General features: G+C 37.7%; 1 protein-coding gene across 1 annotated transcript; it reads right to left on the bottom strand.

Moving 5' to 3' along the window:
* Window positions 1-795: 795 nt before the first annotated feature.
* On the bottom strand, window positions 796-3959 carry LOC149812886 (RING-H2 finger protein ATL46-like). The gene is made up of 2 exons (XM_089991008.1): window positions 3556-3959; window positions 796-1309 (listed from the first exon to the last, which is right to left on the bottom strand). Exons 1-2 carry the CDS (start codon window positions 3957-3959, stop codon window positions 796-798), a joined length of 918 nt encoding a protein of 305 aa, XP_089847134.1.
* Between the last annotated feature and the right edge of the window lie 17085 nt (window positions 3960-21044).

Raw genomic sequence — 21044 nt, 5'->3', positions numbered from 1 at the left:
TTAAATGCACATGGAGCTACACATTCACATCTATCAATTTGAAAAAAAAAAACTACTATGAAAATTTCTAGAAATGAACAAATTTTTTGAGGGAAAGATAAACGATGCATTAAACTTCAAAAAAGAAGACATGACGCAATAGACTCTTAAGGCCAAAAGATACAAAGAGTTTGTGAACAAAGGCAATCACAGTTTTTGAAGCCCTATTTCCTACCCACAGTTATGAAATGCCCAACAAGCACATAATTAGGCGCAACAAGAGGTGGAGGTTCATCTGGCGGACGTGGTTGCTTACTTCTTGGTGGTTTGTTTGGATGGCGCGAAACGATGCTCATTTTCGTCATATTCGAGTTAACATTCATAACCTGGTGCATAAAATCTTGGTAGATGTTTATGCGATCTTGCGTATGCATCTTAGTGATCTTCCACTCCATCCTGCTGATGCTACCTATCCTTTGTCGCAATCTGGGCAAGCGGCTCCGGCGTGCGCCCATTTTATCTGTCTAATGTTCTTTTCTATTGTGCTTTCTTTATTTGTTTTGGCTTTTGTTCTTGTTCAGTTCATGGGTTCAACATTTTGTTGATCTTCATGAGTGGTAATGTTGAATTACTTTCGGCTCTCTCTCCATTGAGAATCAAGAATGAATGAAAGAAGAAAGAATACATCATTACACACCTGCAACATTGCTCTCAACACACACTTACACATTTCTATTGAGAATCACGAAAGAATGGAACAAAGAAATGTCATTACACATCAACAACATTAGTCTCATCAAGCTCACCCCAAAACTCCTACACCCCATTACAAGCGTTATCTTTAGTACATGATGATACATCCTTTTCTTCCATCAAAGGCTCCCTCCTACCCCAAAGCCAAATCTTAGAAATAGAAAAGCTATCCCCTCTACTCCTCCAACTTAACCTCTTCCCCTCGAAATCCAACCCACCAGACCCACCTAGCCCATCCTCCAAACCCTGCCGGTCCAATCTACCCGACCGCAGTGCCCACTTTAACTTCACCCCCAAACTGGGCTCACCCACCACATATTGAGACGAGCCCATTGAGAAGCACCTCCTACCATCAACAATAGCACTACCACTAGTCTCACCAACTACACCATTACCACCATGACCATTCAAATTCCTAAACTTGCCTAGCTTAACACTAAGCACCTTGCTGCTAACACCACCACCATTATCATTATCATGGTCACCAACATCAAAATCATCATGTTTTTGATGTCCATCATCCAAATTATCATCATACATGATGCCCATGAGGTCATCCATAGCAAGCATGTTGCCCCTGCACAGTGGGCATGTAGAGTTGGTCAACAACCACATGTCGATGCATGATAGGTGGAAAGCGTGGCCGCAGTTGGGGAGCAGCCTGAGCCCGAAGCAGGTTATATGTCCCCCCCCCCCCGAACAGGGCAGTTAGCTACATCTCATGATCGGGGGTCCCAAAGAGCACCACGTATGTAAGCATGTGCGTCTCGTATCCCCATGTTTGTTAGCATTAATTAGCGTTGGAGTTTGATGCGATTGCAAAGACTTAAGTACCCTCTCCTCCATTGGTGCAAAAAAAAATGACGGCTCTTGAAAATGAGTGGTTGTAAAGACTTAAGTGCCCCAAAGATGATTATTTAAGACCTAGTCTCTGCACTGCAGGATTATCCGAGAAAGAAATCTCCCTTGGAGGAGGCCATGAACATCAACCCTCTTACTCTCTCTCTCTCCCTTCTATTTATGCTTCTGTGCACATCCATTAGAAGATCATACATTGCTCCATCAAGCACCAACTGACCTGCACATTGATTGTTGTGGAGCCTGATTCAAAGTTTTTACCCTTACAAGAGGAGGGTTTGGGGGCTCATCCCAGCATGGGTAGCATCATTCAACTCTCTCTCTCTCTCTCTCTTCTATTTCTGCTTATTTAGAGTTTTTACCCTTACAGAAAGGGGGGTCTGAGAGCTCCTCCCAGTGTGGGTAGCATCATTAAACTTGAAGAGTTATGGAGTCTGATTCAGAGCTTTTACTCTTGCAGAAGGGGGGTCTGAGGGCTCCTCCCAGCGTGTTCATGGCCTTTTGCCCTTACAAAAGAGGGGATTTACATTTTGTAGAACACCCGTCACCGGAACGAGATGAACACCCGTCACCGGAACGACGGCTCCGCTGAGACCTCCTCGCTAGGGAGAGGAAGACGACGTGGTGGAGCTTCTGCTGGCCATCCTCAGCGTGACTGCACCGACTAGGTTGCTATCGAGGAGGAGGGCGAGAACGGTGACTCTTAGCTTGGGCAATTTTTCTTTTGATGATTGTGATTGTAATGTATCGTTGAAGTTAAAATGGAGAATGAAATGACAATAGAAATTGCTGAAAATTTACAAAAATAAACTAGACTCAATAACGAAGACACCACTTTTTACGGATTTGGAATATGACCTCCGGTTAGAGAGATATGACTCTGACAAGTTGGTCCTAATTTGCGGAAGACACTACAAATCGCTATAGCGATTTACGGAATATAGCGATTTGCGGAAGACACTACAAATCGCTATAGCGATTTGCGAATCGCTATAGCGATTTGCGGAAGACACTACAAATCGCTATAGCGATTTACGGAAGACACTACAAATCGCTATAGCGTTTCGCGATTTACGGAAGACACTACAAATACTACAAATTGCTGTAGGAAAGCCCGATAATACTACAAATCATTGTTGGAAGGCCCAAAAAAAATTTGGTCTGGAGGGCGCTGCCCCCCGAGCCCCCGCCAGGGGCGGCCCCCCCTGGATCTCCGCCCGCTGACCGCGCAGCGGGATCCGCACCGAGGGGGAGCCCCAGGACCCCCTTCCTGTAAGGGCAAAAACTCTAAATAAGGCACATAAGTAGAGAGAGAAGGGAGAGAGAGTGAGAGGTTTGGTGTTCATGGCCTTCTCCAGGAGGAACCCTTTACCTCCCTTGATTTCTTCTCTACAAAGAGAGAGGGTTTACAGTGTTTTACGAAGAAGGAAGAAGAAGAAGATGACGATGGAGCAATGTAGGATCGTCTGTTGGATGTACACAGAAGTAGAGAGAGAAGGGAGAGAGAGTGAGAGGGTTGATGTTCATGGCCTTCTCCAGGAAGAACTCTTTGTTTCCCTTGATTTCTTCTCTAGAGAGAAAGGGTTTTACAGTGTTTTACGGAGAAAGAAGAAGAAGACATGTTTGTCCTTTTTTTGAACAGAAAAAGAAGAAGACTTTGAAGAGTCAACATCATCCTCGACTTTCTGGATGGAGGACATGTTTGTCCTTTTTTTGAACTATTTGTTTTTCCTTTTTTGAATGAAGGGCATTTTTGTCATTTTCTCAAACCATCACTTTATGAGAAGAATAGCAATAAAGGGTACTTAAGTCTTTGCAACAACACCAGAGTCTGATGCAAAGTTATGTCAACATACACAGGAATACGAGCCCCATGTGCTTGTATACGTGGTGCTCATTCAAAGCCCCGAACACAGGCGTGGGATTCAGTGAATCATCGGGGGCGAACATACACAACCCTCTCGCCTGAGCCTGTCGCGGTTGTCGAACTCGGACAGGCAGACGGCGCAGTCGAAGGCCTCCCCGCGTCTCGGACCGGCGACGGACCGGAACGAGAAAACCGGGAGCGAGTCGATGAGGGATTGGTCGACGCCCGAGTCGTGAAGGTGGAAGAGCTGCTGCAGCTGTCGGGCGTCGACGGCGGGGATCTGATGCTCGATGGGATCAGACGGCCGAGAGGAGGAAGATGGGCGGGAGATGAAGCGGACGAGGAGGTAGAGGAGGCCCGAGATGAACAATATCACCGTGAGGATGACTATGATGAAGAGCACGATCGGGGTGATCCTGGCCATTGGTGAGGAGATTGGCGGTGGTGGGGCAGCGAGGGTAAACCTGTCATTTTTGTGGGTGGAAGGTCTCAAGGAAGCCATTAATGGAGGTCATTGGGTGGTTGCTGAGAGAGAGAGAGAGAGAGAGAGAGAGAGAGAGAGAGAGAGAGAGAGAGAGAGAGGTTTTTTAGTTGGTAGTGGTGAGGTGGGGGAATGTAGAAAATTTGTTGCTTTGGTCTGATTTCAAAGACTCTCACCTTTTTCAAGAAACCCTAGCAAGGGCTGCAATCCCTACTCTATATTTTTATATTGTATCTACTTTACTTTATAGTCTGCAACTAGGTATCTTTTTGGCCCTTGAGCTTCTAGCAAACCAACCATACGGGTTCGATACCCACGGTATGCATTCTTTACTACAAGGTCGAAGCCATCGACCTCCAAGGGGTTTGGCATGGTGGGGTGGAGCCTAGGCTAGAGATGGCAGTGGGGGCGGGGCGGGGGACAAGGTCTCCACCCCTGCCCCGCCTCAAGATTTTATCCTCCACCCCCGCCTCCATCGGCGGGAATGGATTTTATGCTCCATCCCCGCCTTCATCCCCGTTTCATGTCCTCCATCCCGGGTTCAAACGGGGATGAGGCAGGGCAGGGCGGGGATATTGCGGGGAAAAGTGGTCGGGGCGGGGATGAGGCAGGGATCGTGGCGAGGCGGAGAAAAGTGCACGTCCATCCCTGCCTCCACCCTCGGACGGGGATGGATTTTAACCTTCGTCCCCGCCTCCATCCCCGTTTCATACCCTTCATCCCCGGTCCAAACGGGGCGAGGCGGGGCCCCGCTTTCCCCGGTCCACTGCCATCCCTAGCCTAGGCCGTCAGACAGCAGGGCCGGCTGGCCTCTTTGCGATTTGATCCATATGTGTCACTTCGTTGCACAAGCCAATGCTCGGCATAGGCCCTGGGAGTGAGGACCCTAGCCTCGGAGTTTTAGGCCTTTAGGTTGACCACTGCAGGTATGAAAGGCTGAGCCAGCGCTCATGGATGGTTTCTTCGAGTAAATAAAAAAAAGCTGAAGCCAATGAAAAACCATCCTTGGTCCATAGAACCGAAATTTCAAAATGAAACTATATTTATGAGAATTTCATCTTTTACAGCAACAATATGGGTGTTAATTATAGTTTTTCTAATCTATCAATTTAGATTGCACATAAGTTTCATAGTCATTACCATGGAGGCTCCACGTGGTTGGTTAGGAGCTGTCAATGCATGCCTCCTTGTGGTGGGACGTTTCAGGTTCAAAACTCCTGGTGGGGGTCTGCCTAACCCCAGCTTGCTTTTCAACAAAAAAGTTTCATAGTCATTAGTGGGGTTGGTGCTAGTGATGATTGGCCATGAAACTTCTGCCATGTCTAATATTTGATGACAATGATAATAATATTGATTATTATTATTAGCATTATATTTGTCTAAGTCTTTTCTAATTTATAGAATAATTTTGTTAAATAGACATTTCTAATTACTTAGTTAAATTAACAAATAATTCACCCTTCTTTTTTTTATGGGCAAAGCTGGGGTTAGGCAGGACCCTTACCTGTGTATTCAAAATATATGAACAGCATATACAAAATACAAGACCGGTAAATTGTGAGTATGCCAATCAGGTGGCTTATCCTTACAAAACCGGTCTGATCCTATACAAGCTAAATGTGCAAAGGTCCATGCAGGGCCGTATCTGTGTTTTATGGGGCCTGAGGCTGAGGAAAAAAATGGGCCCCCTATTAATGGCAGGAGTTCTGGGGCAGGGCTTCCAAATTTTTTGCTCCGTTGTTAAAAATGAGCTCCCTAAAAATAAGCCCCCAATTAACAGTAGGAGTTTGGGACAGCCTCTGGGAATTTTTTAAGCCCCTATTAATAGTAGGAGTTCGAGGGCAGCACCTTCAATTTTTTGGGAGCTCTTAATTTTTTTTTTTGCTGTTTTTGGTCCCCATTAAAAATGGAATCCCTATTAAAAATGGGCCCCTAAATTTTTTTTTTGGCTCAGGTCTCATTGGCTTCTTGACAGGTCCGGCTCTGGTCCATGTCATTTTTTTTTATGACAGTTTCCTACTGAACCGGGTAATCTTTGGATGGGGTCACCAACACCCAAGCCCTTGCCGAGCCCGCCAGTGAAAGGCACCTGCACACCGGATGGCGGGGGCCATGCCATTTCATTACAACTTTTAGGACAAACATGAAACTGACAGTGCTTGAAAGAACAAAGTTTGTGAGTTAAGGAACAGGGCATGCACCTGGTTAGGCCTTCTACGGCCCTCCATTTGAAGGGAGAGCAGCTGCAGTTAGGGCTGGTAAAAGACTGAACGGATAGAACAAGGGTTGTTCCGGCTCGGCTCATTTACAGTCATATATTGTTCAGACTTGACTCATATGGCTTGTGCAAGCCAAGCCCAGCTCAGCTAGTATAGGCCTGAGCTAAAACAAGCCGAATCTGAGCTGACTTGCCTAAATATATATATATATATATATATTTTTTGAAAAAAATCATACTAGGAATGCAACTTTCAACCTTTTACATGCAAGTAAGCCCAACAACTCAATTGAGCTAACACTTTTTTAACATTTTTAGTGCAATAAATTCTACATTAGTTATCTAAATGAGCTTATATGAGCCAAAACGAACACCCCTTGTTCGTGTTTGACTCGGTTACGAACTAACTCTTCGTGTTCGGCTCGCCATCCAAACGAACTGAACAGGAACGAGCTGAACCAAGCAGAGCCAGTTTAGCAGCCCTGGCTGCAGTTGGTCACGCCTGGATGAAGTCCACCATGGAATTCACCCTCTTTTGGCGATGAGATATTGTGTATTGTTAAAAATATGGAAGTGCATAAAGAGGGTCATGGCTTCATAGTTTATTTTTTACAAGTAAATTATTGGAGGAAAGTTTTTTAATACGTCGCCCTAAAATCAAAGGAGGAAAGTCTTTTCCTTTTTCTTTTTGTTTTTTTAAGAGAGAGAGAGAGAGCGATCAAGGAGGATTGTCAAAGCATGAAACGATCATAGCATTTTATAAAATTCTTCACTCAATTATAATACCGAAATTGCCCTTTAAATTACTTGGGGTATGATATGGGGTGTCAGTGGGTTGAGTTTAACCCGGACCCAACCTGTACTTAACCCTACAAGGTCAGGGTTTGGTGATAGAGGAGGTTCATTAGAAGCTGGGTCAGACCCAAAGGGTCTGATTAATATATGGAGTCGAGTATGATTTGTGAAATTTCATACCAGATCTAGAATTTTTCAATATAAAAAAGATAAAAAATATTATTTATCAGTTGTGGATCAGGTCTGATTCATGTAATGCTTGTAGGACGTAGGTATGGTTTTTCTCAATGTTAGTCAGTATCGGTGTATATCGGCCTGTATTGGTCGATATGTATTGTATCGACAAAAAATCGATACGCTTCACCCTGAATCAGCTATTTTTTAATAAATGTAAAAAATACTTAAAAATAATTTTAATATTATTTTAATAGCTTTAACACATGTCACATTCTGATTGCCATGTATTCTTTTTTAATTATTTTGTGGCCGATTCAGAATGATTAACTTGAGTATCGGTATTGGCCGATTCACCTGAATCATTGGCCAAACTATACAGGGTTGATACCGATACTAACATTGTTTTTCTTATAGTAATTAAACCCGATGGACCCAGGTCCGAAATCAGTGCCGCACCTCAAAGTTGGATCCGGGTTTGGACTCACATTGATTTGAACTACATCTGACCTGTTGACATCCCTAGGTATGAGTGTAACCGAACCTAAAACCCAGTTTGGGTTATTTTCATCTGTAAATATTAGTCTGCTTTACAATAGTGACTTTTTTAAGCTCTTGAATTTACAGGTGCTTATAGTATACTTTGTTAGTAGAACATAATCATATAATCCTGTTAATGGCTAATAACTTGTCTAGTTTATACCCAAAGTCTTAACCCATAAGGGTCTACTATTTCAGTCCTACTCCGACCTGAACCCAAACTCAAATCAAATTGGATAAAAAATCAGTTTAAACTCTAAACCCATTTTATTATATCCAAACCAATTAACTCATATGGGTCTGCAATTTTACTCATACCCAAACTTGGACCCAAATCCAAGTCAAATTGTGCAATTTGATTGCAACGGCACACCAAATTGTGCAATTTGATTGCACCTGATCTGCCGTGCTAAATCTGGGTACCTTTTGATTAGTGAGGCGGTTACAAAGAGTTGGGCTCAAAAGTCAAGTCTGCCATGCCAAACAATATTGGAGCTTGGTACTATTCTTACTCTAGGGGGTGAGAAAGGGTTGGATACAATCAGAAAGGTCCAGATCCAAACTAGATCTAATGAAGTGGAGTTGAATTACTAAATGATCTAATGTGGAGTTAAAATTATATAGGATATCATTCCGTGTCCAGGTGTTGTGTTATCCCAACTAAGAGGCCGAATAGTGTGAACATGTGACACAGATTTGTGCATATGATCGAGAGAGCTAGTTTATTTTGGATGCAGGGTCGAGATTGCAGGTTGTGGCTGCTCATTTTGGGTGCATGGTGTTGCTTGCAGGCTGTGGCTGTTCATTTTGGGTGCAGAGTCTATTTTTTTTAAGATAAGCCGTCATGGAGGATGTTTTAATTTGTTGGCCATTGAAGTTGAGGGATATTGTTTGTTTGTTTTTTTATGATATTTTTTCTTAAATATGTAAATTTATGATTTTTTTTTTAAAATATGTGAATTTCTTTTTAAATATGCAAATTTTTTCTTAAATATATAATTTTTTTTTTCAAATATGAGAATATATGATTTTTTCTCAAATATACAATTTTTTTCTTAAGTATGTGATTTTTTTTAAAATATAATTTTTTTTCTTAAATATGTGATTTTTCTTCAAAATATATGATTTTTTTCTTAAAAACACAACAAAATGAGACTATACTTGCATGAAATTAAATTGTGTATATGCACACATATTTCATGTAAAGTAAGACAAATATAATACAATGCAAACCTGTAACAATCATATAACAAGTACTATAAGAAAAACATTAATAAGCACCGGCAATTTACGACAAAAATAATTCGTCGCAAATTTGCGACAGATTGGCTAGAAAAAACTAGTCGTCCTTAAAATTAGATTTAGTTGCGGAATTAGCGACGAAAAAATCATGTCTTAAAATCCGTCGCTAATTAGCGACGGATTAGTGACGAAAACATTTTGTCTCAAACTCCATCGCAACTTCGCGACATAATTTTTTCAGCGCTAATCCGTCGCTAACTAACGATAGATTTTGAGACAGAATTTTTTTGATTGCCTTATAACACATATATGTATGATTAAATCACTATGAAAGTTTTTTGAGAACCTCTGAATTCTGTTAATGTCCTTCACTTTATTGTTAGTCTATGTGTCATTCAACCATGTTACTTTGATTACCTTAGATTAGGTGCATTGCATATAATTTATTTCATTATATTTTGTTTATCAATACTAACATTTCGGTTCTCTTATAGGATGCTGAAGATGATCATCGTAGAGGAGCTGATGGAGGCATGGATGAAGGGGCAAATCAAGATAATGAAGATGATGATGCTCTGAATCTTGGCGAGGATTAGATTCATGTGTTGAATTTGTTTCACGTACTTGTTGTTTCAAATGAAACTCTTTATATATGTTCACTTGTAACTAATTAGAACTTGGCGAGGATTATACTAGGTTGTTAAATTTGTTTCACTATGTATTTTTTATGTGTCCTTTATTTTTTATACACAGGTTATATAAATTGTATAATGAAATTTTTTTCCCGATATTTATATTTCAAACAAATTTTTTTTTAAATTTGCGATGGATTAGTGACAAATATTATCCGTCGCTAATATCTGTCGCCAATTTAGCGACGACTTAGGGATGAATATTTATCTGTCTCAAAAACTGAATCAATCGATGTTTTGCGACAGAATGTAATTCATTGCTAATCCGTCGATAAATTGGCGATGGATATTAGAGCAGATACATATTCGTCATTAAATAATAGCGACGAATATGTATCTATCGCAAAACAAAATCAGTCCTTATTTAGCGACGGATCATGACATTCGCTAATCCGTCACGAATTAGCGATAAAAGTAGCGATAGATCAGTTCTATCGCTAATCAGCGGCCAGAAAATTATGATGGATGCTATTCATAGCTACGCCATTGTCAATCCGTCGCTAAACAGTTCAGCAACGGAATTGCGATGGATTAGCGTCGGATTGCGTCTGCTGATAATCCGTAGAATTCTTGTAGTGAAGTAAAGAACATATATAAGTACAAATTTTTCTCTTAAATATGTGATATTTTTTTCAAATATATAAATTTTCTTTTAAATATACAATTTTCTCTTAAATTTGGCCGTAGAAAGGTAAACAAGTCATTTTAAAGGCAAAAATTTATGAATTTGAACATGCAAAAAATTTAAAAATTGTAGAGCATTTTAAAAAATACATCATTTTTGTTATATAGTATGATCAAATTTTTTATTATTAATTAATAAACCCAAGTTAAACAAAGGCAATTGCATTTAAAACATCCAAATATGTGTTTGAAAACATTTAGCTGAGAAGAAACTATGAAATCCACGTGTCATCCAAATGGTTTTAAAATTGGATTTGCAAAGCACTGCCTGGGTTTATGATGGTGCTCCCAAACAAGCAAACATGTGGGAAGTACAAAATCTACAAAATTTGTGGATTCCATACTTATTACCCAGCTAGCCACGAGGGCAAACCCCGGGTTATAAAATTTAAAAGATGGCAGAAATTCAAAAAATTCAGTAATGAACCGATTCAGGTTGAATCAGCAGATTCTTGAGTAGGACACGATTTGGCCTCGAAGCAGGTCAATTCCAGGCCGATTTGATTATGATAACATTGGTCAAGAGTCGATGCTGATAACATTCGCCAAGATCGTCATCGAATTTCCACCTGCAATGCCTCTGCAGTGCACCTCTTAACACTCAAATCAAATGTTCCATGACCAACAGTTTATTTTTCCTCTTTAAAAAAAAGAGCAAATATAATTTTGCCTTGTCAATTATTCATATAGCATAGCAATAACCAAGTTGCACACATATCAGCTATCACTCCATCAGGTTGCCTTTCTGGGTCCCCATGGATTCAATTTAAAAACGGGAGGAGGACTCAAATGCGGTGGATCCATCATGAAGCCAGTGCAAAAGTTGATGCAGTAATCTGTGATCACAAGAAAGTTCCTAGGTTTACCGTCCTACGCGAGCTTGTGATAGACCTTCCTATAGCAGTCAATGAAGCAGGGCGTCCCAATTTTAGGCATCAGATACCCATTTGCTGGCTGCAAAGATGAGGGCCACAAGCAAGAGGGTCACTGCTGCTTTTGGGACAGCTCCTCAACCCCTTGCTGGCTACGCCACAAGCACTGATCTTCAATTGCCCTTTCTCTTCCTCACTCCTATGAGTAACAGGGGACAAGAAGACATCCTTTTATAGCTCCTCAATTCCCCAACGTACAATTGTGTAACTCCTTCTCATTAAGTTTTCATTTCTTTTTCTTTTTCTTTTTTATAGGATTTAGTATGCAGAGGTTTCAAAATATCAATCAATTAATTAATGGATTTTATGTAGAGTGCAATTGGAGGTATAAATATGAGCTTTTACACCATGCATCTAGTTTTTCTTGCAATTTGGTTCCTCGCTTTTGTTTTGTGGTAGAGAATTGAAACTGATGTCAACGGGTGGGGTTGGGTGTAAACCGAAATCCAACCTGAATATGAATCTGGATAGTTGGGTTGGGTACCCATTTTTGGATCTGATTAATGATCGAATTAAGGTTATATATTGAGTTTTGCATTTAAACCAGAACCTGAATCCAACTAAAAACCCAAACAGGTTAAGTGTACATATTGCTAGGTCTATCTAAGATGGACCTTGAATTTCAGCTAGGGGAAGCTTTTTTAACCTGTCAAATGACATTTTAGGTCTTGAGCATAAAAGAGAAAATGAATGTATATTTGTTATCTTTCAGAAAAAATAAATTTCACATTAAAAGGACTTGTAAATGAAGACATGATAAAAAATAAGAAAACTTGTTCAAAACCTGCAATTTTATACTTGTTTAATCTAGGAAAAAGTGTTCTAGCCCCAAAAACTCACCAAAACCCATATTTTCATCGTTTAACCTTTTCCAAAAACATAGATTTGATCCAACCAGCCTTTTAAAACCCTTTTCTTAGGACCTCAAGGGTCGGTGATGGGGAGTTTTATCCTTGGACTGTAAAAAAATAAATAAAACGGATGCATTGGGTCAAATTTATTGCAGGAGCATAAAAAGGTCAGTCATGGGTGGATCATAGTGGACCCATATCCAGGTTCAAATATTAAGCAAGAGGTACAATTCAAATCCAAAGAGGATCTGATGAAGTAGATTTGTATGCAGATTCAAATTTTATAGGGTGGTACTGAATCTGGTAAAATAGATTGGGAAAGATAGTTTCAGTATGTATAAGAGGGCAATCATATTGTATTTGATCCAGATCCAAAAATACATCCAACAGAAAATGTTGGCCTTAATCTCAGAAATCGTCCAATCAAACAAGTCCAATGCGATGCAAATTCAAATAAAGATTCCATTTAAGATCCACATCCAAGTGGAAGGTGTCAGATCCAGGTCAGAGATACATTCAAAGCTGCTCCGATCCATTAGCAGCCCTGCTTTTACAAATCACATTTCCCCAATGGATCAGATCCATGTCACAAATACAAGAGGTTGCTGAAAGAGCAAGGGATTAGGTCATTGATTTTTTAATGCCCACTGCTCACGTCAGATTATTGCTACTAATGTGAGTTTATAGACCCAATTTCAAACTATGTTACAGGGACACGCCATTTTGGTGTTGTGTCCCCTGTGACAGTATCAGACACTCTCGCAGACATGATCGTGGATAGTGTCACATACTGTCAGTATTTTAATATTATTTAATATCTTTAAGTATTATTTCAATAAAAATTAATTGTTAATATTTTAGTATAAAAAATTAGTTTATTATTATTAAAAATTTAAAAAATTCTGTGTCCTGGTAAAGTATTTTTCAAAAAACAAAAAATCTAGCTTGCACGTCGAATCCGCGGCATGTGTCATCGAGTTCACGCGTCTTTGTGACATGGATTTCAACGGTAGAATATCTTCAGAGTTGGTGAACCCTTTTTGGTTTGACCTGGTGATGTGGATCCAGGTCAAGTCACAGAACAGATATGGTGATTGCACCAGAGTACTTTACAAAAAAAAAAAAAATAGCTGCACATGCAACCATTCAGCTGGATTGGTTTGGATACCCGAGGAAAATTATATCCCAAACCTAACACATATTTTACGCAAGTATTCACAACCACCCTTTTAAAAATTCATTAATGAACCGATTCAGTTTGAATAGGCTGATTCTTGAGTAGGGCAATCGATTCCAGGCCGATCGATTATGATAACATTGGTCAAGAGTAGATTATGACAACAGTGGTCAAGAGTCGATTCTGATAACATTGGTTAAGGTGGTCATCAAATTTCCAGCTGCAACCCGTCTGCCGCACAGCTCTTAACACTCAAATAAAATGTTCCATGACCAACAATTTATTTTTCTTCTTAAAAAAAAAGAGAGCAAATAATTCGCCTTGTCAATTATTCATATGGCATAGCATTAACCAACATGAGAGAGAGAGAGAGAGAGAGAGAGAGAGAGAGAGATTTGTAAGTTGCACACATATCAACCTCACTCCATCAGGTTGCCTTTCCGGGTCCCCATGGCAATCTAAAAACTGGAGGAGGAAGAGGACCTACAGGTGGATCATCCATGAAGCCAGTGCAAAAGTTGATGCAGTAATATGTGATCACAAAAAAGTTCCTAGGTTTACCGTCCTGCGTGAGCTTGTGATAGACTTTCCTGTAGCAGTCAATGAAGCAGGGCGTCCCAATTTTAGGCATCAGATACCCATTTGCTGGTTCAGCCTCAAAGATGAGGCCCACAAGCAAGAGGGTCACTGCTGCTTTTGGGACACCCATTGTTGTTGTTGGACACCCTCAACCCCTTGTTGGCTACTCCTTCAATTTCCCTTTCTCTTCCTCACTCCTTCTATGAGTAACAGGGGACAAGAAGACGTTCTTTTATAGCTCCTCAATTCCCCAACGTGCTATTGTGTAACTCTTTTCATTAAGTCTTCTTTTCTTTTTGCTTTTATAGGATTTAGTATGTAGAGGTTTCAAAAAATCAATTAATGGACTTTACGTAGAGTTCTATATATTGAAGGTGTAAATGTGAGCTTTTACCCCATGCATGCACGTAGTTTTTTTTGACATTTGGTTCCTCTCTTTTGTTTTATTATTTATTCTTGTGATTTTATTGTGATAAATTCATAAAATATGAAATGTACAACGAACTGTGATAAAACCAGTAGTGATAGATCACAATTATATTTTGATTTATCAATGGTAGATCTACAGGACTCCAGCCACAGATGTATGTACAGGGCCATATCAAATGGATTCATGTTTACTTTTGTATAACCCAAGTTCACATTGGACCCTGGTGGTCCCTGTGGGTTCCATGTGGGATTAGTTAAAGGTGGTCTCCTGTGAAGTCCTTGTGTTGCATCCGTTTTTGCCTTGCATCAAGGTACCATCTTGAGCACTATTGCCTGCTTTCTATCACATGCATGGGCGCCCCAGGTATATATATATATATATATTATCAAGCCTTAAAAATATTTTTTTTTAAGAAAACAAACCAGCTCGTGATTGGCTCATAATGAGCTCGGGCTCTGCACATTAGCGAGCCAGCCCAAGCTTGGCTCGTTTACCAGCCCTAGTGCTCAGGGAAGAATCAAGGATTAAAGGGACAGAGCACAACACAGGGAGTGAGTGGGGGAATGGCTTAGGGCCATCCAATTTTTTAGGATCGAATGGCTATTGCGGTCCATCATGATTTATAGGACACTCTTGTTTTCATAGATCTAGCCACCAATTTTGAATCTAAGCATGTTGTTATGCAAAATTTTACTTTTGCTTTCAAACTAACCTTTTAAAAAGATTTTTTTGAAAACTCGTCTCTGTTTTGAAAAATATAGGAAAATTGAGAGATTGAGACTCGCATGTCGGTACACGGTTTAACTGTTCCTGGCACCTTAACCAGGTGTAATCGAACAAAGGATTGCACACTTTGTATGATTTTGTTCAACCGTCTAAGAAATTATTCTAAGTCCTAGAATGAAAAATGGATCAAACACACGTGTGATATGATTTTGAAAAGAAATTTATGGAAAACATGATGCATGTTTGGAATTGTTGAAAATACTTTGAAAGAAGAATATTTTGAGATGTTCTGAAATCGATTTTTTTGAAAAGATCAAATAGTTGGGCGTGTGGCCTTGTGGGCTCATGCTTGATGCAACCTAAGTCTAAATGATGCATTGATGCAATTTATGAAAATTCTATTTTGAAAAGATTTGAGAAAATTCTTTGATAAATCTCCTTATTTAATAAAATTCTTTTGATGAAAATGATTTTTTGTGCCTTATAGAATTTAGATAAAATAAATTCACCATATATCCATGATTATGGACACAAATATATTTTGATCTAATATCTCATTTTATTTTAAAAGGGCGGTTTTTGAAAAATATCTTAAAAATCTTTGGAAATATGCAATGATTTTAAAAAATTGCCTAAGAGTGTAGGCTTTTTAACTTAAATAAAATTAATAAATCTGAATTTCGTCTGTATTCTGACTATGACCACAAATACAAATTTCACTAAGTTTATCAACTTCTTAGAAGAAGTTGCAAGTGTCATTCGTGTTTCACTATTGTGGAATTTGAAAAGTGCATATGCATGATAAACCATAGCAATTTAATATTGAGAAAATAAACTATATGCTTATGTAATTCTAATCTATGGATAAAAAGGAAATATATAAAACTGATGATCTTGATGCTGTATGGATGAAAAAAAAATAATAACATAAACCTAAATCTAAGATGCATACAATAAAGAAAAGAAATAAAACACTAAATGCATGTGATCAATTTGCTATAGCCGATTCAAAAGGAACCTCAGTTTATGAGAAACTGAGCTCCTCTTTCTTATGACTGTAAAAAGAAGAAAAGCACAATAAGATAATAAAAGTAAAAACAATGAAATAAAAGAGAGGTGAAGGAGTTATACCTGATCTTTCTCCTTGGCTGCAACCAGAAAGAAAAGTGAAAAAAAAAGAGAAGATGGAAGGGGGCGACAACTAGAGGAAGGAGGAAAAAAAGAAAGGGAAAAGAGAAGGAAGGGAGAGAGAAGGCTTGGGTTGATGGATCTGATATTTGGCTGGACGTCCCCCATAGGGTGTATTTATAGTAAAACTTGGGTTGAAGATACGGATTCTTGAGGAATTCTTAATTCAACTAATTAACAAATAATTAGGGAAATTAAGGAGGGGCAATTTTCCTAGAGGAGTTCCAATTGAAATTTTATTTTGACTTTTCTTTCTCTAACTTAATTAAAACTCTAATGAAGGAAATAAAAATGTGGTGCCACCTAGGTGGGGTCCATATTGGGTTTTAAAATAATTAAAACAAAGATTTTAAAAAGGTTAAAAATAAAAGACAAAGTCAAAAAGATGAAAAACGAAAATGGAGTTCTAAATCAATTAGACTCTGAAATAAGAAAGACCAAATGAAATGAAATGATCAAGAGGTGACACCACCTAGGTGGATCCCATCTAATGTGAATTGAATTGGATCTAAGATCCACTATGAAATTCGAGCTTGATAAAAATCCAAATCAAATTCCAATTCAGATCCAGATCTTACAAATTGAAAAAGATGTTTTTCTGAAAAGGGCATTTTAAAATATCAAATGTAAAGCACTGGGTTTTAGATTTAAAAGATCAATTTTGAACCCAGGTTTGAATTCGGATCTGGATCCAAAGTTTTAAAATAACAAATGGATCTGGATCTGATACCATGAGTCTGATCCATGTTTGAAAATGATGAAAGATCCTTGATCAAAGATAAAATACTTAAAATATATCATGCTTAATGAAAAGAATAAGCTAGATCCTGGATCAAAAATAGAATTAAAAAATGGATTTGAATCAAGATAATGTGATAGAAATGGATCCTAGATATTAAATGAAAATTGAAGAATGGATCCTGAATAACAAATGATTGAATCCTGGACATCTGATGAGATAATCCAAGTTTAGAAAATAAATTGGTCTCTGGATATAGATAACAAAGTGAATTGAATAAAAGGATCTGGGTCCGAAAATAGAGAATAGATATTGAATATCAAATCCGGTACTGTATCAGATCAAATATCCAAATTGAAATATAGATTGGATCTCGAATATATATGCTTTCAAAAAAAGAATTGATCCGAGTCTGGACTAGAAATTGACTGAATATCCATTCTAAGTGGAAATGACCAAGATAAGAAGTGATTTTGCCCTGTAGGGCGAATAGTTACACTTGAAAAGTGAGGATTGAAATGAGTTGAACTGGGTTCTAGGGTTTCTAAACTCAGGTGAACTAAAAAGACACTGACTCAACTAGACTCTTAAACTAGATGATCAAGAACATACAAAATTCTTAGTGAAATGGTAAGAATTTTACTGTAAAGTGAAGTGAGTGTGAGCTAAAGTGAAGGTCATCGGAACAAAAGTGAACTAAATCCAGAGCTTAAATCCTTGCTAGGCTTACTAGGGTTAGCTCAATTCTTGCTGAAATAAACTAAAATAAACTCCAAGAATGTGAGAAAAAAGTTTGAATTGGAACTGGATCACTTAAACTCATGGTAAGCTCAAGTTAGACATAGGGAAATAGGGTCGATCAGAATTAACTGACTGTAGGACAATTGACTTGAATTTGAACTAGAAATGAGCTCATTTTTCATGAAATAAACCAAATTTAACTGAAATAAAATGACACTACTCGCTGTGAGCTCAGGAGAGCTAGAAATGACTCACATTCTAACTCTTCTGAACTTAAAATGAGCTGGGTTGAGCCTAACTCACAAGGATCTAAGGTGACTTAGGGGTAAAATGATAATTTTACTGACAAAATAGGGAAAATGACACCTGAACTGGAATGAACCTAGGGTTAGACTCCTATACTGTACTATAGGGTCGACATCTGGGAAAGAGGGTGTTCGAAATGGACCTGAAAAATTTGGGGTGTTTAGACATGCATATGCCTTTAGCATGTTAGTTGGTTTATTAGTTAAACATTCAATTTTCAACGTAGCGAAAAATCAAGGGAGCATAATGTTTTAAAAATGATACCAAACATTATATTGGAGTCAATCTTAAATAATGAAAAATCATAAATAGATAATACCATGATCCAAAGGTTTTATGCTTTTTGAATCTGATCTAAGTAAATCAAGGTCACACACATATATAGAAAAAGTGATAGTTGCTGAACCCTTAGGTCCGCATCTACCTATGGGAGCCCCCACTTAAAGGTTTATAAGATATTTATACGAATGTTGGTAGGTTCATGTAAATATCATGTTAATCTCTTTATTTTGATTTTAATCTTTCAGAGGTACAAAAGATAATTATGTCAATGTGAGCAGATCCACATAAATATCATGTGAATCTCCTTAGTATGATTTTAGTCTTCTAGATATTTACAAGATATTTTTGTGAATGTCAGTCGATCCGTATAAATATCATGTGAATATCTTTAGTTGGATTTTAATCTTTTCAATATTCACAAGATATTTGTGTAAATGTCAGCAAGTCTGCACAAATGTCATAATTTTTTTTTTAGTTCGATTCTAGACTTTTGGAGGTTTGCATGATATTTGTGCGAATGTCCATGGGTCCATGCAAATTACATTTAAGGGGTAAAATGGTCCTAAATAGAAAAAAATCATTGATTTTAGTTTTATAAAGAATTTTGACATATTTCTAGGTATTTTTGAAAACGTTGGCCATTTTGCGAAACCATTTTATACTTGACCAACTTTAATATCTGACCCAAATGGTTTAATATAATATGCATCCAAATCGAACCGAACCCAAACAACCTTAGACTAGACACTCAAATTGAGATGATAATTGAAAAACTTAACCTATAGGATAACTCAAATTGGTCAAGATGGTCATCGAAGTTCCACCTGCAATGTACCTCTTTAACCTTCAAATCAAATACATTTTTTTCTTAAACAGAGAAAGTTGGGGTTAGGCAGACCCCTACCAGTTGTACATCTTTTGTAGCTGTTCAAATTCATCTTCATTGTGTAACTGTAATCATCGCAAAAAAATTTTCCCCTCCCTTGCGAGAGAGAAACGAATTTCGCGAGTCAAACTCGACCAAAGTTTTGAAAATTGTTTTGAAAATTTACTCGCCTCCGTTTTGAAAATTTGCGGGAAAATTCCATGGAATGGGATCCGCCTGTCGGTACGAGGTTCAACCGTTCCTAGCGCCTTTACCATGGGTAATTGAACCAAGGATTAATTATGTGCTTTAATTTGACTCAAATATCTAAATTATGCTCTATTTTCCTAGAATGCACAAAGAATCAGGCTTGTGCTATGGAATTTTGAAAAATGCAAGTTTGAGAAAATATGATGTTTGCTTTGGAAAATTGAAATGCATTTAGAAAAGGCCTGGAAAATGCTTAAAATGGAATGCCTGGGAAAATCATTGAATTTTATTGGAAATCAGAAATTTGCATTGGAAAGTGATTTCTTAGGAAAATTTGAACTTTAGAAAATCGATTTTGAAATTTGGAATTGCTTTTCTGAGAAAATGGATTTGAGAATTCTGAGAAAATCTAAGAAATTCATTGGAAAATGACTTTTGAAATGGAAAATGAATTCTCAAGAAAACTGGAAAATATGAGAAAATCGATTTCTGAAAACTTGGGATTTTGAAATTTGAGAATTTGAAAACATAGGAAAATCTTGATTTGAACTTGGGAAATGCTTTGAAATGTCATTTGAAAACTTAGGATTTTGAGAAAATCAGATCCTGAGAAAGACTTGGAAATTCTTGAGAAAATTGAATTTTCTGAAATTGAAATTGGAAAATGAGTTTGAAAATAATGCAATTTGAATGATATGAATGAATGAATATGAATTTGAAAAGGGAATTTCATTGAGGAATTGGGAAATCCTTTTGAAACTTTGAGAAATGCAGTGCATTTTTGAAGTTAGCCTAAGAGTGTAGGCTGAATGTGGCTGATATAAAGATCATAAATCTTGGTTTTCTTCGTATTCTGACCATGGCCATAAATACGAATCCCACCGAGTTTATAAACTCCATAAAAGCTTGTGCACGTGCCATTCGTGTAAACCATAGTGAATTTGAAATAATGTGCATGAATCATACATCACATATTAAAATTTGCATAAATTAAACTATATGCAATGCAACCCTATTCTAAGCAGAAATGTAACTCTTATTCCAAATATTACATTGATTTTTACATTGAACTGAAATAAAAGAAATAAAATGGCTAAGTCTTCTTCTTGAATATTCCTGCAAAACTGGAAAATAAAGTTAGCACAGAAATGTAGGTTTTTCTGAATTTATCCGAAAATATAGAAAATTATCGGATATTATTCAGATATAAACCCAGAATCATACCCCCTTTGATATAAACATGAGAAATAATGAATAAATTTTGAAAATAAACTTGAAAATTCGAAATTGGGGTCAAAATGACCAAAATACCCCTGATGACTTTGAAATCAGGGTTTTCTGAAAGAATTTTTGTAAATTTTGGAAATTTGAAAATCAAATGAAATAAATCAAACATAATATGATGAAATATGATGATATGCATGAAATTTTGGAGAATTGGAAATTGAAATTTCGAAATTTAGGTCAAAATGACCAAAATACCCCCGATAACAAGACTATGGCCTTGAAACCAGGGTTTTTTGAAATAAATTTTGCAAAATTGAAAAATATAAATTGCAAAGGAGATTTAAATTAACCCTAATATGATTATAAATGCTTATGTACATGATAAAAACCCTAAAATGGCGAAAATATCATAAAATATCAAATTTAACCTGATTTTCGCCTAATTTTCGCTTCTGAATTTAAAGATAAACTAACACATGGAGCAAATGAACTTGAAATTAAACCAAAT

This window comes from Nuphar pumila, chromosome 16 (assembly GCF_984573655.1).
Source record: "Nuphar pumila chromosome 16, dmNupPumi1.hap1.1, whole genome shotgun sequence".
In the NCBI taxonomy this organism is placed as follows: domain Eukaryota; kingdom Viridiplantae; phylum Streptophyta; class Magnoliopsida; order Nymphaeales; family Nymphaeaceae; genus Nuphar; species Nuphar pumila.
The sequence above is the reverse complement of the archived record's forward strand: the minus strand, read 5'-3'. Positions and strand labels throughout refer to the sequence as shown.

Excerpts from the sequence above, each read along its gene's own strand:
- LOC149812886 (XM_089991008.1), bottom strand. The coding sequence starts at position 3,959 with ATGGCTTCCTTGAGACCTTCCACCCACAAAAATGACAGGTTTACCCTC. Across the intron at positions 1,310-3,555 it reads GACAACCGCGACAGGCTCAG|GGGCAACATGCTTGCTATGG; the intron begins GCGAGAGGGTTG and ends CCCACTGTGCAG.